The sequence below is a fragment of the Monodon monoceros genome, unplaced genomic scaffold, assembly GCF_005190385.1.
Source record: "Monodon monoceros isolate NGI ecotype Baffin Bay Population unplaced genomic scaffold, NGI_Narwhal_1 Super_Scaffold_3, whole genome shotgun sequence".
Classification (NCBI taxonomy): Eukaryota; Metazoa; Chordata; class Mammalia; order Artiodactyla; family Monodontidae; genus Monodon; species Monodon monoceros.
In genome coordinates, this window is record NW_021703780.1 from 58,490,045 (window position 1) to 58,513,669 (window position 23,625).

Sequence of the window (23,625 nt, forward strand, 5' to 3'; positions counted from 1 at the left end):
TGGTCAGAAAAGATACTTGATATGATTTTAATTTTCTTAAATTTACCAAGGCTTGATTTGTGACCCAAGTTGTGATCTATCCTGGAGAATGTTCCGTGCGCACTTGAGAAGAAAGTGTAATCTGGTGTTTTTGGGTGGAATGTCCTATAAATATCAATTAAATCTATGTGGTCTATTGTGTCATTTAAAGCTTGTGTTTCCTTAGTAATTTTCTCTTTGGATGATCTGTCCGTGGGTGTAAGTGAGATGTTAAAGTCCCCCCATTATTATTGTGTTACTTTCGATTTCCTCTTTTTTAGCTGTTAGCAGTTGCCTTATGTATTGAGGTGCTCCTATGTTGGGAGCATATATAATTGTTATATCTTCTTCTTGGATTGATCTCTTGATCATTATGTAGTGTCCTTCTCTGTTTCTTGCAGTAGTCTTTATTTTAAAGTCTATTTTGTCTGATATGAGTATTGGTACTCCAGCTTTCTTCTGATTTCCATTTGCATGGAATATCTTTTTCCATCCCCTCACTTTCAGTCTGTATGTGTCCCTAGGTCTGAAGTGGGTCTCTTGTAGACAGCACATATATGGGTCTTGTTTTTGTATCCATTCAGCCAGTCTGTGTCTTTTGGTTGGAGCATTTAATCCATTGACGTTTAAGGTAATTATCAATATGTATGTTCCTATGACCATTTTCTTAATTGTTATGGGTTTGTTTTTGTAGGTCTTTTTCTTCTCTTGTGTTTCCCTCTTAGAGAAGTTCCTTTAGCATTTGTTGTAGAGCTGGTTTGGTGGTGCTGAATTCTCTTAGGTTTTGCTTGTCTGTAAAGCTTTTGATTTCTCCATCAAATCTGAATGAGATCCTTGCTGAGTAGAGTAATCTTGGTTGTAGGTTCTCCCCTTTCATCACTTTAAATATGTCATGTCACTCCCTTCTGGCTTGTAGAGTTTCTGCTGAGAAATCAGCTGTTAACCTTATGGGAGTTCCCTTGTATGTTATTTGTCTTTTTTCCCTTGCTGCTTAGAGATGAGGGTCCATTTGTGGAATTGGAAATATCTGCATGAACTCATTATTTCTTTCTGTCTAAAAGATGTATACTTCTTATCTCTGTCCACTGAATCAGTGACCCAGTAGCAATGAGTGTTTCTAGTGCTGAGACCATGGTCTCTAAATACCAGTCTCATTAAAAGAAACCAGGACTCCTTCGAGAGGTAACTAATGCACAGTCTTAGGCAGGAATTCATAAGATGAGCTTGAGACATATTATCTTAGTAGGAGGTAGGTAATTTTCAAGGGGCTCTCAGTGGCCATAGATGGACAAGTTTAGCATAAAAATAATAGGGATCGAAATCAACTAAAATCCATAAAATATGTTATTTAAAAATCTATTATATTCACATTGATGCTCCAAAGTGAACTGATCAGTAACCTTGGTAATTTCTAGCTTCCCCCACCCCGCTACCTCGGTCCCATTTGGACTTGCAATCACTCCAAAATCATTGTTGTGAAAACTGGTGAATGATAACAAAGAAACATTTATCAAGCATCTACCTTGCCTTTCCTTTACAAACCATATTTTATGATAGCAAAATAAGTTGATAAAGGAAGGTTCTTTATAGAAGAAAAGCAGATGAAAAAATATACAAGGAATGACAGAATTTGAAAATTCCACATTGCCATGTCTAAAATAATACAACTGGACATTGGTCATTAGTAGATAACGTTTGATGTGGAAGTTTATACTGGATGAGTTAGGCTAACAGCCCGTGAACCCATGGGTCAATTTCAACATCATTAAGAGTAGAACAACCGGACAGTATATCCCTCCAGATATATTGCAACAGGATATACACAGTAGCCAGCTCCAAGTATTCTTGCCAAAATAATCAAACCTGAATTAAATTGAGTCTATAGGTCTAATTACCAGTTTACAGGAAATGCAGGGATATAAGAACAACCCAACAAGAACATCTGCCGGAAAAATATTCTCATTTGTCCAACAAATAAATGGCCTGAAAAATTGCAGGTGGGGAAGAGGACTGTTAGAGGTTGAAGGAGACTTAAGATCTGTGGCCAAATGGAATGTGTGGACCTGCTTTGTATCTTGAGTCAAACAAATGAACTGTAAAAAAGAAGACAGTTTTTTGTGACAGTTGAGTTTTGAACGCAGATGGTATATTATGTTAAGAAGTGGGTTAATTGTATTAGGTGGTAATGGCGTTGTGGTTATGTTTTTTAAAAAAAAGGTATATGTGAGACTTACAGAAGCAGTTACAGGAGAAATAAGATGATATCTAGAATTTGCTTTAAAATACTAAAAAAAGAAAAGTAGATGGGGATAATTAAACAATATTGGCAAACTATGATAATTATGAAAGAGGGTGATAGGGATTCATTTTACTGAAATTTCTCATGACTTTCTTTGTTTTCATAATAAAATGTTTAAACAAGAAAAACTTGTATTTTCATCTGAAGTGAAAGTTCTGTCTATGAAGAGCACTGACTACGTGGCTGAGCTAGGCCATGTAACATCGTATTAATGGGCTTTGCTGGCATTTTCACTGTTACGAAGAAATACTTAGGTCATACTTCATTTCTAATCTCATATGAGCACCTTCCCTGACAGCAGGGGACTTCCAAGTGTAATCTCAGAGCTTGGTGTTTGTTGCCTGTTTTTTCACAGGCTGGAAAGGCTTGCCAGCCCAGCATGGATTCGATCGCATTCATTGTTTGTGCCGCTTGCTTGAAAACTGAATAAAGATCAGGAAGAGCACAGTTGTTCATCAGCTGTTTCGTCTGAATCAAGCAGCATGTAGATGGGTATCCAGGGGTCCGCCTCCTCCTTCTGAAGGACCGCTGTTCACGTAGCCGGGTCCCTTGCACCTCTGACCATCAGCATGATGTGTCACAAAGTAATCATGAACTCCCCAAAAGAGAACATCTTCTCTTGCAGCATGTGTTTACCACATACTACGTTTTAAAGCCCGTCTACCCCTACCTGCAGCTCACAAACGCCAAGGCTGATTCATAGAGTGCACTTGAGTGATGCATGCTAACTCAGAAGAGAATGCCTGTCGGTGTAATTCATGTGTCCTAAGAATTGCTTTTCTTTACTACGTGTCATTGATGATTTGTGCTATGAAACCTTGTCACTTGATAGAGAAATTTTGCGAATAGTTCATTCGACTTTCCCTTCAAGTGTATTTATTTTCAGCTTTGTGGCTTATACCGGTTTTTGCCGCAAGGATTACAACTTTGAATGATGCTCTGTAATTTTGGTTTCTCTCTGCCTTTAGTGATAAAGTTAATTGCTTTTGTAGTCTAATTACTTTGCACTTGTCCAGGAACACTAGATTGGTTTACTGAAAATGACCGTGTGCAGTGTCTGGGAAGGGTACCAAAGGTCGGATGGCTGTGCCTGACAGAGTTTCCATCCAATTGTCCTGAGAACTAGCGACCAGTGGATTGCAGGGCCAATAAATAAGTGGATTGCAGGTCCAGCTTACAACACATGTCCTCCTTCCTTACCATGTTTTTTTCCCCATCTGCTTGTGTAAAATATTTATAGTCGAAGATTCACTTTTTTCCAGAACGTTGAGATCTGTTGATACTAAAGGACCCCCTTACTGTTTCGGTTTATAACATGTCATGTTGTCTTTTCACCACGTTTACATCTGAATCATTTTGGGAATTCAAAATGTAATGCTGCGTTACAATAATAATAAAAATGCCAACTTAAATGTTTTGGTCATAACAAACTACATCAAAGTGAAAGTTGAGGGCTTCCCTGGTGGCGCAGTGGTTGAGAGTCCGCCTGCCGATGCAGGGGACACGGGTTCGTGCCCTGGTCCGGGAGGATCCCACATGCCGCAGAGTGGATAGGCCCGTGAGCCATGGCCGCTGAGCCTGCGCGTCCGGAGCCTGTGCTCCGCAACGGGAGAGGCCAGAACAGTGAGAGGCCCGACTACCGCCCAAAAAAAAAAAAAAGTGAAAGTTGATGAAGACCAGCCACAGTGTGAATATGAGGTTTGCAGAGACAGACCTGGCAATTTCTCAATTTCACATTGCTTAAAATCATTATCGTACACTTTGGAATGCATGTGAAAAAAAATCACTTCATTTCTTTAGCCTCTGGAGGTGACCCAATTACTTTTCCATCCTTGATAGATCCCCAGTTCACTTGTGGTCTCTGAGCCACCCCATGAAGAACTGTACCTTTAAACAGAACCTGGGGACAGGACGTTTGCATATAGCACTGTGCAGTGTCGGGGAGTGTTCCATCCCTGGAAGCCTGTCCACGTAGTATAGTGTTTCTCAAAGTGTAATTTGGGGAACCCTTCCATCAAAATCAGCGGGGGAGCTTTTTAACAAGTATATTCCTAGGCCTCATTCCAGGCTCCTGAGCAGACTCTCTGGGCGTGTGGCCTGGGAACCTGCATTTTAGAAACAAATACAGTTGAAGGACTGTTTAGAGTTTATGCAACGTAGACTATATATGCCTGCTCTGCTGGGTTTACGTGACACGTTATTTTTATATTTTAAGATGAATGTTTTTACCCTTCTCCTATTTTACCCCCAGGACTGGTCCATCATGTCTGTAACCTGTTCACTGAAACTGCCACACTGTGCTTGGATGTGGACAATAAAAACAACAACGAGATGGCAGCCGCCCTGCTATTTTCCCTGCTTGATATTTTGCACAGCATGCTGACCTATACCTCCGGGGTCGTGCGACTGGCTCTGCAGGTAGAGGACCTCTTTCTCCACATCTTGAACAACCCTGTGCCACGTCCCACTTCCCTTTCCTTCTCTTTTCTCTCATCTTCCTTGAATGTGGCTTTATTTTTGGAAAAGAACATATGATTCCGTAGGGAGAGAATACCATATTCATTAGCCATCTTTGGGTGACCAGTGTCAAGGACAGGTAATTTGAACACAAAGTCTGAAAGGAAAGCAGGAGAGGCCCAAGCAAAGAATTGGTGAGTACTCATTAGGGGACTGCTGGCGACCCAGAGATCATTTGGACTGTGAGGTTGGCCAAGCAGTGTGTAGTCTTTCCTGTCCAGAGATGGCACTCCAGCCCACCCCCAACAGGATGGATTAGCTAGCGAGCAGCAGCGGATTGAGGTTTTAGGTGCGCATACACACGCACACATAATGTGTTTGTATGTGCATAGATACACACACATACATATACATGCATATGCAACACATAAACCCTCACACTTGCTTTCCGTTATGACTGATAATGTGGAATTGCAAGATGGTTTTTTTTGTTTGTTTTTTAATATCTTTATTGGAGTATAATTGCTTTACAATGGTGTGTTAGTTTCTGCTCTATCACAAAGTGAATCATCTATACGTATACGTATATCTCCATATCCCCTCCCTCTTGCGTCTCCCTCCCACCCTCCCTATCCCACCCCTCTAGGTGGGCAAAAAGCACCGAGCTGATCTCCCTGTGCTATGTGGCTGCTTCCCACTAGCTATCTATTTTATTTATTTTACATTTGGTAGTGTATATATGTCCATGCCACTCTCTCACTTTGTCCCAGCTTACCCGTCCCTCTCCCCGTGTCCTCAAGTCTGTTCTCTATGTCTGCATCTTTATTCCTGTCCTGCCCCTAGGTTCTTCAGAACCTTTTTTTTTTTTTTAAGATTCCATATATATGTGTTAGCATACGGTATTTGTTTTTCTCTTTCTGACTTACTTCACTCTGTGTGACAGTCTCTATCTCCATCCACCTCACTACAACTAACTCAATTTCATTTCTTTTTATGGCTGTAATATTCCATTGTATACATGTGCCACATCTTCTTTATCCATTCATCTGCAGATGGACACTTAGGTTACTTCCATGTCCTGGCTATTGTAAATAGAGCTGCAATGAACATTTTGGTACTGCCTCTTTTTGAATTATGGTTTTCTCAGGGTATATGCCCAGTAGTGGGATTGCTGGGTCGTATGGTAGTTCTATTTGTAGTTTTTTAAGGAACCTCCATACTGTTCTCCACAGTGGCTGCATCAATTTACATTCCCACCAACAGTGCAAGAGGGTTCCCTTTTCTCCACACCCTCTCCAGCATTTATTGTTTGTAGATTTTTTGATGATGGCCATTCTGACTGGTGTGAGGTGATACCTCACTGTAGTTTTGATTTGCTTTTCTCTAATGATAGTGATGTTGAGCATCCTTTCATGTGTTTGTTGGCCATCTGTATATCTTCTTTGGGGAAATGTCTGTTTAGGTCTTCTGCCCATTTTTGGATTGGGTTGTTTGTTTTTTTGATATTGAGCTACATGAGCTGCTTGTATATTTTGGAGATAATCCTTTGTCAGTTGCTTCGTTTGCAAATATTTTCTTCCATTCTGAGCGTTGTCTTTTTGTCTTGTTTATGGTTTCCTTTGCTGTGCAAAAGCTTTTACGTTTCATTAGGTCCCATTTGTTTATTTTTGTTTTTATTTCCATTTCTCTAGGAGGTGGGTCAAAAAGGATCTTGCTGTGACTTATGTCATAGTTTTCCTATGTTTTCCTCTAAGAGTTTTATAGAATCTGGCCTTATATTTAGGTCCTTAATCCATTTTGAGTTTATTTTTGTGTGTGGTGTTAGGAAGTGTTCTAATTTCATTCTTTTACATGTAGCTGTCGTGTTTTCCCAGTAACACTTATTGAAGAGGCTGTCTTTTCTCCATTGTATATTCTTGCCTCCTTTATCAAAGATAAGGTGACCATATGTACATGGGTTTATCTCTGGGCTTTCTCTCCTGTTCCATTGGTCTATATTTCTGTTTTTGTGCCACTACCATACTGTCTTGATTATTGTAGCTTTGAGCTGGAGGAATCAGGCCCCCTGCAAGATGGTTTTGAGGGCTAGAGATGTATTGGGTTGGCCAAAAAGTTCCTTTGGTTTTTAAGTAAAAAGACACATTTTTCATTTGCACCAAGAACTTTATTGAACAACATATTCACCCTTTTTTGTTCCACTGCCTTCTGCCATTTTCAGGCAACTTCATAATTCCATTTTCCCAAAACTTTTTGTCTTTTTGAGCAAATAACTGTCCCAGGTGCCTTTTACAGTCTTCCACGGAATGGAAATTTTTTCCATTAAGAGAATTTTGTAAAGACCTAAATAAATGGAAATCCAAAGGTGCAGTGTCTGGTAAATATGGCGGATGAATCAGAAGTTCCCACCCAAGCTGTAAGTTTTTGCCTGGTCATCATAGAAACATGCGGTCTTGCGTTATCCTGATGGAAGATTATGTGTTTTCTGTTGACTAATTCTGGACACTTTTCATTGAGTGCTGCTTTCAGTTGGCCTAATTAGGGCAGTACTTGTTGGAATTAATCGTTTGGTTTTCTGGAAGGAGCTCATAATAGAGGACTCCCTTCTGATCCCACCATATACACATCACCTTCTTTGGAAGAAGACCAGCCTTGGTGTGGTTGGTGATGGTTCATTTCACTTGCCCCACAGTCTCTTCTATTCCACGTTATTGGGCAGTATCCAGTTTTTATCACTCATCACAATTTGTTTTAAAAACAAAACGTTTTCATTACATTTCAGTGGAGAATCACATGCGGAAATACGGTCAGGAAGGTTTTTTTCCCTTAACTTATGTGGAACCCAAACATCAAAGCGACGAACATAACCAAGCTGGTGCAAATGATTTTCAGTGCTTGATTTGGATATTTTGAGTATGTCGGCGCTATCTCCCGTATCAATTTTGATAAGTTTTTTTTAAATGCACGCTGATATGACAGCTGTCACTAACAAAATTGTTTCAAATGAAGTTAAAGACAACTAAGTGCCACTAGGGCCATCTTATGGAAAAGCTGAATGAATCTTTTGGCCACCCATCATTTAGTGGCTATAGAAAAGTCAGGTAGCCCCAGACTGTAACCTGGCATCGTGCTCTGAGGAAGGAAGGGCATGTGAGTTCACTGAGTAGTACTTTATGTGTTAGGTACCACCACATGCTTATCTCCTTTCATGTTTTCTCTAAAGAATTAAGTCAGCTGATACTTAGATCATGGGATAGCACACAGCCAATATGAATTCACTGTTATATTTAGAATCCCAATAAAATTGCAAGAGATGTGTATCAATGGTAGCATCCTGGCTTGGGTAGATGCAGAAGTTGATGTTGAAAGCAGACTGTTCTGATACCTTGCCAAGAGTCACAGTAGCAGACCCAAGAATGAATCTCTAGACCCCGGTTTAGTCTCTGTTATTCGTCATTATCTTTTACCCGCAGTTAAGGTGGTGAAGTATGTAGCTTGTCTTGTGTGTTTTACTAAATAATTCCAAGATCCCCTCAACCAGGATGATAGTCAGTCAATAAGTTTTAACCCAAACTTGTAAAGCCAGTAGATGAAAATTGCCTTTGGACTACGTTGCTGTTTTTATTTGCTCATATTCTAAATGAACAGTAAAGCTTGGCTAAGTACTTACGGAATCCTGAATTATGGATTTCTCTTAGTTTTCCCTCTCTTTTCTAATAAGTGTCTCTTCAGAGAGCATTGTTTCTTTTTCTTAAAATTTTTATTGGAATATAGTTGATTTACATTGTTGTGTTGGTTTCTGCTATACAGCACAGTGAATCAGTTATACATACACATAGGTCCACTCTTTTTTAGATTCTTTTCCCATGTAGGTCATTACAGAGTATTGAGTAGAGTGCCCTGTGCTATACAGTTGGTCCTTTTAAGTTGTCGAGAGCATTGTTTCTTATTTCAGTTTCCACAGTGGTAGCTTTATGTAATTCTTCAAGGTGTCGTTGATAGTTACTCTCACAAGATGCTTTGATGAAATCAATCTGTAAAAGATTGTGGGGCTTCCCTGGTGGCGCAGTGGTTGAGAGTCCGCCTGCCGATGCAGGGGACACGGGTTCGTGCCCCGGTCCGGGAAGATCCCACACGCCGCGGAGCGGCTGGGCCCGTGAGCCATGGCCGCTGGGCCTGCGCGTCTGGAGCCTGTGCTCCGCAACGGGAGAGGCCACAACAGTGAGAGGCCCGCGTACCGCAAAAAAAAAAAAAAAAAAAAAAAAAAAGATTGTGTAGGTTGTGGATAAAAAGGATCAGAAGTCTAAAAATTCTTTAAATTCCAGAACATAGAAATCCTCTTTTATTTCAAGTGATCAGGTAGGGTGTTTAAAAGGAAACTCCTTAGTACAAAATATTTTCTAATTCTTTTTTTCAATTTGTTAGTGTACCAATAGATCACTGTTTTTTATTCTTTCATTTTTTTCAGCACCACTTTTTTTTTTTTGTTTGCGTTACACGGGCCTCTCACTGTTGTGGCCTCTCCCGTTGCGGAGCACAGGCTCCGGACGCGCAGGCTCAGCGGCCATGGCTCACGGGCCCAGCCGCTCCGGGGCATGTGGGACCTTCCCGGACCGGGGCACGAACCCGTGTCCCCTGCATCGGCAGGTGGACTCTCAACCACTGCGCCACCAGGGAAGCCCTCAGCACCACTTTGTATTTTACTGCTCTCATCTTTCTAAATCTTTCCCTCTAATATCTGCCAAGTATTGCTTTTGACCTTGATGACCGACTTTGATCTACATGGTACCTGGTGTCAGTCTGAAAGAGGTAGGGTCCTTGAGACTGAATTAGGGAAAAGGTTGGGAAAAGAAATGGAGTGGGCACCAACGACACATCCTTCTAGAACACTGAGCTGAAAGTTCTTTCCAAAGCACAAGTCACCTCTTCCATTTGTCTGCACACCTGGGATTCTTCTGCATTCAAAGCTCATGTCTGCTTTTAACAGGAACCTCTCGAAAGTAGAAGAGCTGAGTGTTGCCAGTGTTTAAAATGATAATAGTGCTTAGATTTATGAAGTGCTTTTCTTTTTCAAGGAGGAGAGGGATATGATGCAGGAATGTGTACTGGGAAGGTGAGGAGTAGGGGAGGGAGGTGTCAGAATCTCTGCTAGGAGTCCGATCCCTATCCCCAACCTACCTTGTGAGTTTGTGTGTGAAGGATGTGGAAGCAGAGACAAATAGATGCCCAGGACTCACTGGTGTGGTGGGAGCACCTGGGCCTTGCAGGCTGGAACACCTTGGATTTGAATCCCAGCCATGTCACTTTTTTTTTTTTTTTTTTTCGGTACATGGGTCTCTCACTTTTGTGGCCTCTCCCGTTGCGGGACTCAGAGGCTCAGCGGCCATGGCTCACGGGCCCAGCCGCTCTGTGGCATGTGGGATCTTCCCGGACCGGGGCACGAACCCGTGTCCCCTGCATTAGCAGGCGGACTCTGAACCACTGCGCCACCAGGGAAGCCCCCAGCCACGTCACTTTTACCTGTGAGGCGCTGGGCACGTTACTTGACCTGAGTATCAGTTTCCTTGTCTGTAAAGTAGACATGCTAACTACTCAGCAGGGGACTTAAATGAGAGAATACAAGATATGTAAATATGATGTGCCTTAAGTATACCTGGCCCAGGGAAGGTAAGCTATAAATGGTTGCTGTATTATTAATAGCAACAAGAAGAAAGGTGCTCACCTCCCGTTTCTGTTTACAGAGGGTTCCTGGGGGCCATGATTTCTTCATTTCTGTGTCCTGGCACATGGGAGGGCACTCAGTTCGTATTTACGGAGTGAACTAACTCCTAGCAGGCTTACGAGATATAAATTTATGGTTTATTTTGCATTTGTGAGCCTAGCCTAGGGCTTGGCACCTGTGATTTTGGCAGGAATCAAGAGAAGAAGGGTGTTAGGTGTCAGGGAGCTTCATTTTGGTATGACGGCCAATACCCAAATAGTGGAGCAAATCATCATCTTAATACACTGAGATGCCTCACCCCTGGGAGGTACAGGGTCCTGCAGAGTGAACAGCGGCGGGGGATGTTACCAAGTTTGGGGGCTAGGGAAAGAAAATATTCAATATTAAAATCCAGGTCACCTGACTTCACAGTCTGGGCCTTGTCTCTCACTTCTGGAGTGATGGGGGACAGCTTGATACATTACTCTGGTAGTAGGACGGTTTAACTGCTGTTGGTCTGCAGGTGTGTCGGCATTGCCTGGAAGACTGAAATGTGGCCCCTGAGTCGTCTTTGATCTCACACTCACGTGAAGGCTGCCAGGGTAGGGGCTACAGTCTCTATTTCAGTATCCCTTGGAGTTACCAGTTTGACTCCTCCAGGCTTTGCCCTTATTGTTGTCCCCCAGGAGCTACCCCGTCTGGTGGCTGAGTGCAAGTGAGGTTTGTCTGCTGTAGTCCGTGGTCCTCATCGTTTCTCTCCTGCCCTTGAAAACTTCGATGACATCTCATTATCTACATATCATTTTCTAACTCCTTGGCAAGACGGTCAAGGCCTCGTATGATCAGCCCCAGGGTGGTTTTCCAGCCTTGTCCGCCAGCCCTCATGTAGCCCATGCGCATGCCAAACAGTCACCTTGGCATTTTCCACGTGGATCCGGTGCCTTATCACTCCCGGCCTTTCCTCACGTGATTCCAGCTCCTGAAACACCGGCTGTCCACGTCATTCCCTGCAGACCTCGTCCCCACCATCCAAACGGTGACTTTGTGTCACCTTTTCCTACTCCGGCCCCAGCTCCTCTATTCCCTCCTCCACTGTGGCAGTTTTCACACTCTGCCTTTAGTGCAGTTATTTGAAAACTTGCCATTCTTCTTCTATTTTTAAATTTTATTGAAGTATAGTTGATTTACAGTGTTGTGTTCATTTCTGCTGTACAGCAAAGTGACTCAGTTATGCATATGTGTGCTCTTTTTCATATTCTTTTCCATTATATCGAACATAGTTCCCTATGCTATACAGTAGGACCTTGTTGTTTATCCCTTCTATGTATAATAGTTTGCATCTGCTAATCCCAAACTCCCAATCCATCTTCCCTCCCCCACCCCACTCCTCCCCGCTTGGCAACCACAAGTCTGTTCTCTATGTTTGTGTCTGTTTTATAGATAAGTTCATTTGTGTTGTGTTTTAGATTCCACATGTAAGTGCTATCATATGGTATTTGTCTTTCTCTTTCTGACTTACTTTGCATAGTATGATCATCTCTAGATCCATCCATGTTTCTGGAAATGGCACTATTTCATTCTTTTTAACGGCTGAGTAGTATTTCATCGTGTATAGGTACCATATCTTCTTTTTTTTTTTTTTTTTTTTTTTTGCGGTATGCGGGCCTCTTACTGTTGTGGCCTCTCCCGTTGCGGAGCGCAGGCTCTGGATGCGCAGGCTCAGCGGCCATGGTTCTCGGGCCCAGCCGCTCCGCGGCATGTGGGATCTTCTCGGACCGGGGCACAAACCCGTGTCCCCTGCATCGGCAGGCGGACTCCCAACCACTGCACCACCAGGGAAGCCCCCATATCTTCTTTATCAATTCATCTGTCGATGGACATTTAGGCCGTTTCCATGTCTTAGCTACTGTAAGTCGTGCTGCTGTGAGCATAGGGGTGCATGTATCTTTCGGAATTATAGTTTTGTCTGGATATGTGCCCAGGAGTGATATTGCTGGATCATATGGCAACTCTGTTTTTGGTTTTTTGAGGAACCTCCATACTGTTTTCCATCGTAAAGCATGCCATTCTTTTAATGAAACCGTGGGGTTCTACAGAGTGGGGACTGAGTCGTATCATCTGTGCATGGCAAGCGTGTGGGTGACGGTGTCTGGGGAGCACACCGAGTGTTGACTTGAATTGTCTAGGCCACACCATTGCACGTTGTGCTCTGTTGTGCTTAAACCTGCTTAGGACATTGGCAGCAGCTGCCTGAGGAATTGACTCTTGTTCACTACAGGTGCCGTACCTCTGTGTTCATGTAACAAAGCTCTGTTGAGGACCTGCCCCCTGTGCACTAGATTCATGTAGCAGTGGTAGATGTAATAGAGTTATATTCTTCCTGGCCTTTCTTCTTGTGCCAAGAAGTTAGCTGTATCCCCTTATCTCATTTTGGGTAATGCTGTAATGCCATTTAATATTACATATGGCTCATAAGTTGACATGCCCGTGTTTTATATGTTTACAGCTATTAAATTTATATTTGTACCTAGAGTTCTCGTCTGAGATCCGTACTTAATATATTCAGTAGCTTCCTAAACGTGACCACTAGAATGCCCCACAGTCCCCTCAAATTCAACATGTCTAAAGCGGAGCTCAGGACTCACCTCCCAAACCATTCTCCTGCCAGCAAGCCCTGCCCCCCTCATCCTGCTGTGCAAACTAGAAACCTGGGGGTCATTCTTAAAATTTCCCTTTTTAATATTCCTCATTTAATTTGTCAGCAAATAATTTAGATTTTGCCTCAAGCACTACTGCTAGCACCCAACTCAGGCTGCCCTCTCCTCTTGCCCAGGCTGTAACAGCTGGGTGAGCCAAGAACCATGGATGGCCAGGAGTGGGGTTGGTTACCAGCCAGCAAGGACTGGGGCAGTGAGTTGCTGAAAGGGATCAGTGGGACAGAGGCAAAGGCAGAGGACTGGACAGGGAGGACCGTAGCAACATCACGGCAGAGGTGCGTTTTCTTGCTGTGGAAAGAGCCCCTTGCAGAATGCACACATAAGGTATCTGGGAATCGAGAGACTGACTCTGGAGAGTGTGCCGTTGGGGAGCTGGAGAGACCCTGAGAGAGGCTGGCCAGGCCCCTGTATTCGTTGCTCGGCTACCCACATGTGATCCTCTTGGCGCACAGAGTTTCTGCTGTGGGCCTGGATTTTTGTGAGGAGAGTTGAATTTCATATGCATTCCTGATGTGCACCTTCCTCTTCTGCAAGCTATAGCATTCCCTTTCTGGAACGCTTGGCATCTTTATAAGGAGGTGGTACCCGAATACTGGCGGGCAGGGTCAGGTTGTTTCTTGGTGACAATAACAAATGACTGTAGACCTTGGAAGGTCTGGAGGCCCACTGGATATCCTGGCGGGAAGAGTCCCACAGTGTGTGCTTGTGCTTGTAGCCGTGTCTCCTTGCTTATGTGTGTTTGGAAAGGAAGCAGTGGCCCCATGCCCCTCCCTGCCTAGGTGCTGGTTTGCAAGACTGCCTTATTTTTCCCAAGAGACAGTTGGTCTACTCTAAAGGATAACATATTAATGTGCAAAGGCCGATATTCCACCTCACATGGTGCTTCAGAAGGCAGGATCAACAGCCCAACTTCAGAAAGGTTCAGACCTAGGGTAGTGCTACGCGTTTGTTTTCTGGGAGGAAATTTCACCTCTCTAATAGAGGCCAAGGGTTGAGGTAGGGATAGGGGAGGGGAGAGGTGAGAGGAAACTCCTAGCTACCAATTATTGTTGTCCCCCTTGGCTGCAGAGAGGTGCAAGCTGTTAAAAGGCAGGTGTCTGATTTTCCACAACATCCTTTTTTTTTTTCTTTTTCCTTTTGAACGAAGGAAAGCGCGCCACTTAAATTCTCTCCATACGCCTGAAGGCAGAAGGAATCTTGGCGTTTATGTGAGGGGCCCCAGAGTCTATGTTAGTGACCTAAGGCGGGGCAGCCTGCTTTAAAAAGGCTCTGGCAAAGGTCATTACCTAAAAGTAGTTTTGTTCTGAGTGAAATTAAAAACAGAGAGGGTGTATGCGAATGAAATGTGTATGTGCCATAGCAAATACAATAAATAATCAGTGCCTTCTCTCAGTATAAAATTATTCATCTCTATGATAGAAATCTTCTCTGAAATGAGGCAGTTCTATAAAACTCCTGGGAAAGACACACTTTAAGTTAAAGCCACTCATTTCTGAATTCTTACTTCCATTGTGTACTTCCTAAGCAATGTAGACCTGTATCTGAAGCTTCTTCATGCAGTGTCCAAAGCCTGTTCATTCGATCAATATTCTAGATGTTATTTGAGCAGGTGTGTGCATATAGAGAAGGAAGGCACAGCAGAATGCATTTGGCCTGCATCATGTAATGTGTATGTATAACAGTGCCCAGAAGAGGTGAGCTTCTGTGATTTGGGGGCATTTAGCCTGGATTCATCCTCCAGCTTTGTCACCCATTGTCTGTGGGACTTTAGACAAACTACTCAACCTCTCTGAACTTTAGTTTTCTCCCCTGAAAAATGGGGATAACTGCACCTCGTCTCAGGATGGTTGGGAAGATAAAGTGCTTTACTACGTGCAGTGTGTGAACATCAATATCATCCCTCCAACGACAGCCCTGGTTATTGCTTTATCTGTGGTCCACCCTGATCCGCCTCTGTGGCCTCAGCTGGTGGCAGTGTGTGTACTCTGTCACATGATTACCCAGCATAACTTCTCTTCAGGGGCCTGAGGTCAGATGCTTCCTCTGCGCCGTCATCTGTTGGGACTGGGTGGACCTGTCTCCTACGGCCAAACTGACTAATCTCCAAGACCCCCTTCCCCTCTCCTCCCCCTGTTCAGGCACAGAAGTCCGGCTCTGGAGGGGACACTCAGGCCGCAGAAGACCTGCTGCTGCTCGGCAAGCCTCTGACAGACCTTATCAGCCTGCTTATCCCGCTGGTAAGAGCTCACACACCTGCTTGTGTGTCTCTCAGGTCGTTGCAGAGGGTGAAGTGATTTTATTTGAATTTCATGATGTCTTGAGTTGCTATGCTCTTTTGATTCCTTTCAAAACTAGAACCAAAAGAAGTTTCAGAAGATTATTTAGCCTGGAAATACTAAATTTCTACTTTAATATGCGGAGGCTAATCATTCATTTAAGTGGATATTTAAGTAAGGCAGAGCCTCAAATTCTTCTTAATGGATGTGAGGTTAAAAAAAAAAAAAAGGAAAATCAAGAAATGAATTCCAAGAAGGAAGAAGAAATCCATTGCGGGCATCAGTTCTCTTTCAAAAAGATATTTTAGGGTTACTTGGCATGCAGGACTACCCTGAAATGCAGAAGCGCAGACAGAGCTAGAGCATATCCACCACAGTCTCCATAGAAATAGAATGAAATAAGTGAAATTACACGAAAACAGATGAGACTGCACAAGACTACTGAGTATGTGAAAAGAACCCAATGGAGACTTGAAGTTTGGACCAACTGAACCTCTTTGTAGTTTTGACGTGCATTTCCCTGATAATTAGCCATGTCGAGCATCTTTTCATGTGCCTGTTGGCTATCTATATGTCTTCTTTGGAGAAATGTCTTTTTAGGTCTGCTGCCCATTTTTTGATTGGGTTGTTTGTTTTTTTTGTTATTGAGTTGTATGAGCTGTTTGTATATTTTGGAAATATGCAGGACATAGATGGGGCTCCAATGAACAGAGGAAAGACTAACCAAATCATGCACTCTTTAAGGCCATATAAAAGACTCAAAACATCCCCATTAAATATAACTGATGCAATATATGGTATGTAGGATAATACTTATATTAATAGCATATAAGATTTAAACAATAAAAAAAGCTTAAAGGCAGTTGAAGAATCTATTTCAGGTAAACTTCTAGGATACTCTATTTCACATATGTATCTTATAGACAGGGTTTTGGTGTTTGCCACATTCTGAGATTTGCTTTAATAGTTGAATTTATTCCAATTAGATTTATTCTTAAACTTATCTTTGGTCTTAATTTTATTGTCTTATTGTATATTTTCTTTCTAAGTGTTTTCCTCTATTAGACGTAAGGTTTAATGCAAAACAAAAAACCTTTATCAGGACAAAGAGAAGGACTCTACAATGGTAAGGAGTAAAGTCCACAGGAAGATACAATAACTATGAACCTTTTTGTGTCAAATATCAGAGCATGGAACTATAAAAACAGAGAAGGACCAAAACATACAGGGAAAGACCAAAACATATAGGGAAAACAAAGTACAGTAATATCAAGAGATTTAACCTGTCTTTCTCATTGCTTGACGACTCAAGTGGATGAAAATGATGATGTAGAGCAGGGGTTGGCAAACTAAGGCATGTGGACTAACTCTGGCCCACTGCCTCTTTTTGTAAGTAAAGTTTTATTGAATACAGCCACACAAACAATTGTCTATGGCTGCTTTTGCATCTTGACGGTAGAGTTGAGGCGTTACAACAGGGACTCCGTAGCCCACAGGCCTGTGTTGTTTACTATCTGGCTCTTTACGGAAAAAGTTTGTTGACCCCTGGTATAGAGGATATGAAAACTTTAGTAAGATTAATCTAATAGAAGTATATCTGTCTCTCTACCCTGAAAATAGAGACTGTACCTTCTTTTCACTTTTCTGGAAATACTTTAAAAAGTTCACCATGCGTTAGGTTAAAAGCATATCAATAAATTCCAATAAGTAGGAATTGTGTAGACCACATTGTTTAACCATAATATACTTTAACTAGAAGGAAAAATAAAAACAATAAAAATACACTGTTAGCAAATATTATCGATGAGCACAAAGACATTGTGATTGCGTCAGTCTGGGTCCCAACCACATAGTGATTTAAATAAAAGAATTTCAGTACAAAGAATTATTAAGCTATAATTGACGAGTAAATGTAAGATTTCAAAAGAACTCTGTAGGGTATCCGAAAGCTGAGGGAGAGGGAGAGTACCTCAGGAAGGACAAACTTGAAAGGGGATACCTCTTCCCCAAGGCTGTGGGTCAGACCTCACTGGAGAAGGTGTGACTACAGCCCACAGGACAGTGGGCAAATTTGCTGGGTTGCCCAGGCCAGAGCTCGTCCACAATCCCTGGGAAGCAGGAAGCAACCCTTGAGAGTGCCGGTGAATCGTAGCTAGCGGGCAGACACACAGAGGGTGGCAGGGTGCCGCTGCTGGTGGTGGGAGGCCTGGAGGGTCCGATGTCTGTGTAGGGAGGACCACAGGAGACGAACCCAGAGAGGCAGGCAAGTAGGGGGAGTCGGGGTGCCAGTGCTCGGGAAAGCCTGGAATGTACAGTCTCCACTAGGGAGAGCAGTGGAACTGTGATCACAGGCCAGGCTAGGATGAGGGCTGCAGAGGGGCCCAATATTGTGGGCCCCCGGTAAGGTCAGACCTCCACCAGATGCCACGACACCCGTACTTCTGGCCTACACTACAGCTGCCAGAAATAGCTGGAGAGCCCCTTCTTGCTGCAGTGTATCCTCTGAGATATTTTCCCCAGCCTTTGGGACTCTGAACTCCTGTTACTAGTAACTTGATCACACTTAGGTTCTAGTACATTGGCCAAATGTCTGCCTAAAGTGTGTGAACTGTGTTGTGTACATACACATTTACCACTGGAGTCATTAGGTTTAAAAATGGCCTGCGACAAACAATATGTCTTCTCTGGAAAAGATTAATACACATTTACAGCTGTGTATACAGTGAAGAAAAATAGTAATAAGGCTATTGAGGGCCTCAACTGGAGCACATACAGACCAAAGATAAATTTTTACAGTGGTTGTTAAAAATGTGATAAGTTACAGAATGAGGTGCTGGAATTGCTTTCCCACAGGGAAAAATAAGCAGACTTTTAGTTTTCACTGGACTTGGGTAATTGTAGAGGTATTTTACCTAAAGGAAGGAGAGTGAACTTGTTAGCTTTTGAGGTTCTTTCCAGATAGGGTCCTGTGAAAGTAAGCGTACTTATCCTTCAGGGAGCATGAAACCTGTCAACCCATAATTTACGACCCATGTTTACACTATAAAATCATAGTGAACTGTGGGTATAAGATGGATTCTCAGTCTGTTTTTTTTTTATATAAATTTATTTATTTTTGGCTGCTTTGGGTCTTCGTTGCTGCACCCCGGCTTTCTCTAGTTGCGGTGAGCGGGGGCTACTCTACGTTGCGGTGTGTGGGCTTCTCGTTGCGGTGGCTTCTCTTGTTGCGAAGTCCGGGCTCTAGTCGCGCGGGCTTCAGTAGTTGTAGCTTGTGGTCTCTAGAGCTCAGGCTCAGTAGTTGTGGCTCACAGGCTTAGTTGCTCCGCGGCATGTAGGATCTTCCCAGACCAGGGCTCGAACCCATGTCCCCTGCATTGGCAGGCGGATTCTTAACCACTGCGCCACCGGGGAAGTCCTCTCAGTCTGTCTTGAGTGTGAACTACTTAGAGAATCTGATGATTCTAAACTCTCTGGGAAAAATGCCTAGACTCACCTATATGCAAAGTTCTGTACACAATACAGAATTTCAAGGGGCTCTTTGAACCCTCAATTGGTAACCGTAGTGTGAGTAAGATATGGCTAATAAAATATATACCAAGTTGACTATGTCTCCTGAAGAAAAGACAAAGCAGGGTAGTTGTTTGACATAAATATTTTCTTTTTTTAAAAATAAATTTATTTTATTTATTTATTTTTGGCTGCGTTGGGTCTTCATTGCTGCACGCGGGCTTTCTCTAGTTGCGGTGAGCAGGGGCTACTCTTCATTGCGGTGTGCGGGCTTTTCATTGCAGTGGCTTCTCTTGTTGGAGAGCACAGGCTCTAGGAGTGCGGGCTTCAGTAGTTGTGGTGCACGGGCTCAGTAGTTGTGGCTCGCGGGCTCTAGAGCGCAGGCTCAGTAATTGTGGCACATGGGCTTAGTTGTTCTGCGGGGCTCGGAACTGTGTCCCCTGCATTGGCAGGCAGATTCTTCACCACTGTGCCACCAGGGAAGCCCCTAAATATTTTCTTTTTCAAGAAAATACAAAGCCCCAGGATATGTATCCCAGATGAATTTTGTAACTAGGTAATTAATTGCTATAAAAATTACACTGCAGCTTCCTTTTCCCCTATTAAAATAAGTATTTTCAAATTTATAAGAGAGAATTGGTTTTAAGGTTTTCCTTATTATATGCCAAAAATGCCAGTCTTCATCCTGGCTTATACTTTTCATATTAACCATGCCTTTCTTGGCCACCGGAAAGCTGTCCCTCTGCAGTCTGGGTAGGATTGCAGTCCTCGCCTAGCATCTCCTATGTTGATCTCCTGTAATATCCTCTGGATAACTTTTCTTTTAGTGAAGTGTCTGGCATTTCTTCTTGGCTGTAAACTTGTAGTCTCCTGACAAAAAATTATTGAATTACAGAGATCCAGCATATACTCTGCAGATAATAATATACAGGATCCTCAGTATACCTTCATAAGCATCATGCATAAGATCAAAGAACAGCCATTGGGTACACAAACATGCCAATTTATCACACAGTACAATATAGAAATTCTTTTGCTATGCTTCTAGGTTCCCTGGGGCCCTGTGGAGGGAATAACTAACTACATGATTTGGGCCAAGGAAGAAGGGCTGTTTGAATTTTTTCTCTCTTTTTGTTGTGATGAAATAAACATAACGTAAAATTTATCCCGTTAATCAATTTTAAGTGCTCAGTTCAGTAGTATTGAATATATTCATAATGTTGTACAGTCATAACCACCATCCACCTCTGTAATGCTTTTCATCTTGTAAAACTGAAACTCTATACCCATTAGACAGTAACTATCCCTTCCCCGCTCCACACAGCCACCATCCTATTGGGTTGGCCAAAAAGTGCCTTCTGTTTTTAAGTAAAAATAAAAGACACATTTTTCATTTGCACCAAGAACTTTATTGAACAACGTATTCACCCTTTTGTTCCACTACCTTCTGCCATTTTTCAGGCAACTTCATAATTCCATCTTCCCAAAACTTTTTATCTTTTTGAGCAAAGAACTGTTCCAGGTGCCTTTTACAGTCTTCCACGGAATGGAAATTTTTTCCATTAAGAGAATTTTGTGAAGACGTAAATAAATGGAAATCCGAAGTGCAGTGTCTTGTATATACGGCGGATGAATCAGAACTTCCCAGGCAAGCTGTAACAGTTTTTGCCTGGTCATCATAGAAACATGCGGTCTTGCGTTACCCTGATGGAAGCTTATGTGTTTTCTGTTGACTAATTCTGGACACTTTTCATTGAGTGCTGCTTTCAGTTGGTCTAACTGGGAGCAGTACTTGCTGGAATTAATCGTTTGGTTTTCTGGAAGGAGCTCATAATAGAGGACTCCCTTCTGATCCCACCATATACACATCACCTTCTTTGGATGAAGACCAGCCTTTGGTGTGGTTGGTGACGGTTCATTTCACTTGCCCCACAGTCTCTTCTATTCCACGTTATTGGGCAGTATCCACTTTTTATCACCCATCACAATTTGTTTTAGAAACAAAACGTTTTCATTACCTTTCAATGGAGAATCGTATGTGGAAATACAGTCAAGAAGATTTTTTTCCCTTAACTTATGTGGAACCCAAACATCAAAGCGATGAACATAACCAAGTTGGTGCAAATGATTTTCAGCGCTTGATTTGGATATTTTGAGTATGTCGGCTATCTCCCGAATGGTGTAACGTTGATTGTTCTCAGTTAATGTCTCAGTTTGATCGCTCTCAATTTCAACTGGTCTACCCGACCGCGGAGCATCGGCCAGCGAGAAATCTCCAGCATGAAACTTCAGAAACCGCTTTTGACATGTTCGATCGGTCACAGCACCTGCTCCATACACTGCACAAATCTTTTTTTGCGTTTCAGTTGTGTTTTTACCTTTCTTGAAGTAATAAAGCATAATATACCGAAAATGTTCCCTTTTTTCTTCCACCTTCAGTATTAAAATGGCTACACAAAAATCCACCAATTTTGGTAAGTCTTTTTTTAAATGCACGCTGATATGACAGCTGTCACACACAGTCTAACAAAATTGTTTCCAATGAAGTTAAAGACAACTAAATGCTGCTAGAGCCATCTTACGGGAAAAAAATGAACAAAACTTTTGGCCAACCCAATATTTTCTGTCTCTGTGATTTTGACTATTCTAAGTACCTCATGTATGTGGAGTCATATATTATTTGTCATTTTGTGACTGGCTTATTTCTTTTAGCATAGAAGTGGTACTTCATTGCAGTTTTAATGTGTTTTTCTCTAACTATTAGTGATATTGGGCATCTTTTCACGTGCTTATTGATCATTTGGATATCTTCTTTGAAGAAATGTCTATTCACGTTCTTTGCCCATGTTTGAATTAGGTTGTTTGGTTTCTTGCTGTCGAGTATTAGAAACTGTAATCTGAAAATTAACGCATTATCAAATATATGATATTAAAATACTTTATGCCATTCTGTGGGTTGCCTTTTTACCTTGTTGATGTTGTGTTTTGATGCACACTTCTTGAAAATTTTCATAAAGTCCAGTTTGCCTAATTTCTCATTTGTTGCCTGGTGCCTTTTGTGTCATATCCAGGAGATCGTTGCCAAATGCAGTGTCATGAAGATTTTGCCCTATGTTTCTTCCAAGAATTTTATAGTTTTAGGTCTTACACTTAGGTCTTTCATTCACTTTGAGTTTATTTTCATGCATGGTGTTAGGTAAGGGTCTAACTTCATTCTTTTGAATGTAGATATCCAGTTTTCTCAGAACCGTTTGACGAAAAGACTATCCTTTCCCATTGAACGGTCTTGGCACCCTTGTCAAAAATCATTTGACTATATATGTGTGGGTTTATTTCTGGAATCTATGTTCTCTTCAGTTAGTCTGTATGTCACTCTTCCGGTTTCATCATTGTAGAGTAAGTTTTAAAATCAAGGAGTCCAGCTTTATTGTCCTTTTTCAAGATGGTTTTGGTTATTTGGGGTGACTTGAAATTACACATGGATTTTTGGATGGGGTTTTCTATTTCTGCAGAAAACTTTATTGGGATTTTGAGAGGGATTGCATCGAATCTGTAGATTGCTTTGGGTACTGTTGTTGTGTATTATATTGATTGATTTTCATATACTGAACCATCCTTGCATTCCAGGAATAAAGCCCACTTGTTCATGGTGTTTAATACTTTTAATATGCTGCTGAATTTGGTTGTCCAGAATTTTAAGATTTTTGCGTCAGTGGTCATTAGGGATATTGATCTGTAGTTTTATTTTTTACACTGTCTTCTGGGTTTGGAATCAGGGTGATGCTGGACTCATAGAGCAAGTTAGGTGTTCCCTTCTCTTCAATTTTTGGGAAAAATTTGAGAAGGATTAGTATTAGTTCTTCTTAAAATGTTTAACAGAATTCATCAGTGAAGCCCTCCAATTCTGGTTGGGGAACTAATATCCCGCAAACTGCACGGTGTGGCCAAAAAAATTAATAAATAAATAGGGACTTCCCTGTTGGTCCAGTGGTTAAGAATCCGCCAGGGGATGTGGGTTCCACCCCTGGTTGGGAAACTAAGATCCCACATGACGTGGCGCAACTAAGCCTGTGCACTCTAGAGAGCACGCCACAACTAGAGAGCCCATGTGTTGCAACTACTGAGCCTGCGCGCTCTGGAGCCTTCACGGCACAGCTAGAGAGCCCTCACGCTGCGACTGCTGAGTCCATGCGCTCTGGAGCCCACGTGCCGCAAATACTGAGCCCACATGCCACAACTAGAGAGAAGCCCATGTGCTGCAACGCACACACCGCACACTGCAAGGAAAGGTCCCGAATGCCACAATAAAGATCCCGTGTGCTGCAACTAAGACCCTAAGCAGCCAAATAAATAAATAAATAAAAATGTTAATAAGTAAATAAATAAATGAAAGAGAGGAAAATAGGAGACTATTTTTTAAAAAATCACATTATCTCACTTGGCATCCAGCACGGGCAGCAGAATTGGTGTTTGACGTGTAGCTGAGGAGCCAGCCCCATGTGCACGCCAGGAGGTAGCACCTAGGCTCTGTGTTGTTGTGGTCTGCAGAGGTACTTGCAGAAGATTTTTGATTACTAATTCAATCTCCTTACTAGTGACAGTTCTATTCACATTTTCTACTTCTTCATGATTCAGTCTTGGTTGCTTTTGTGT

General features: G+C 42.3%; 1 protein-coding gene across 8 annotated transcripts in view; it reads left to right on the forward strand.

Moving 5' to 3' along the window:
- The window catches only part of ULK4 (unc-51 like kinase 4), a 512,654-nt gene that overhangs the window by 335,763 nt on the left and 153,266 nt on the right, over nt 1-23,625 (forward strand). For 7 of the 8 annotated variants that reach the window (XM_029242047.1, XM_029242045.1, XM_029242049.1 and 4 more), the window contains 2 exons: nt 4,569-4,735; nt 15,328-15,426. In XM_029242047.1, coding sequence (XP_029097880.1) covers nt 4,569-4,735; nt 15,328-15,426 — 266 coding nt within the window. The remainder of the gene's footprint in view (nt 1-4,568; nt 4,736-15,327; nt 15,427-23,625) is intronic. The other variant, XM_029242048.1, reaches the window with a different exon arrangement.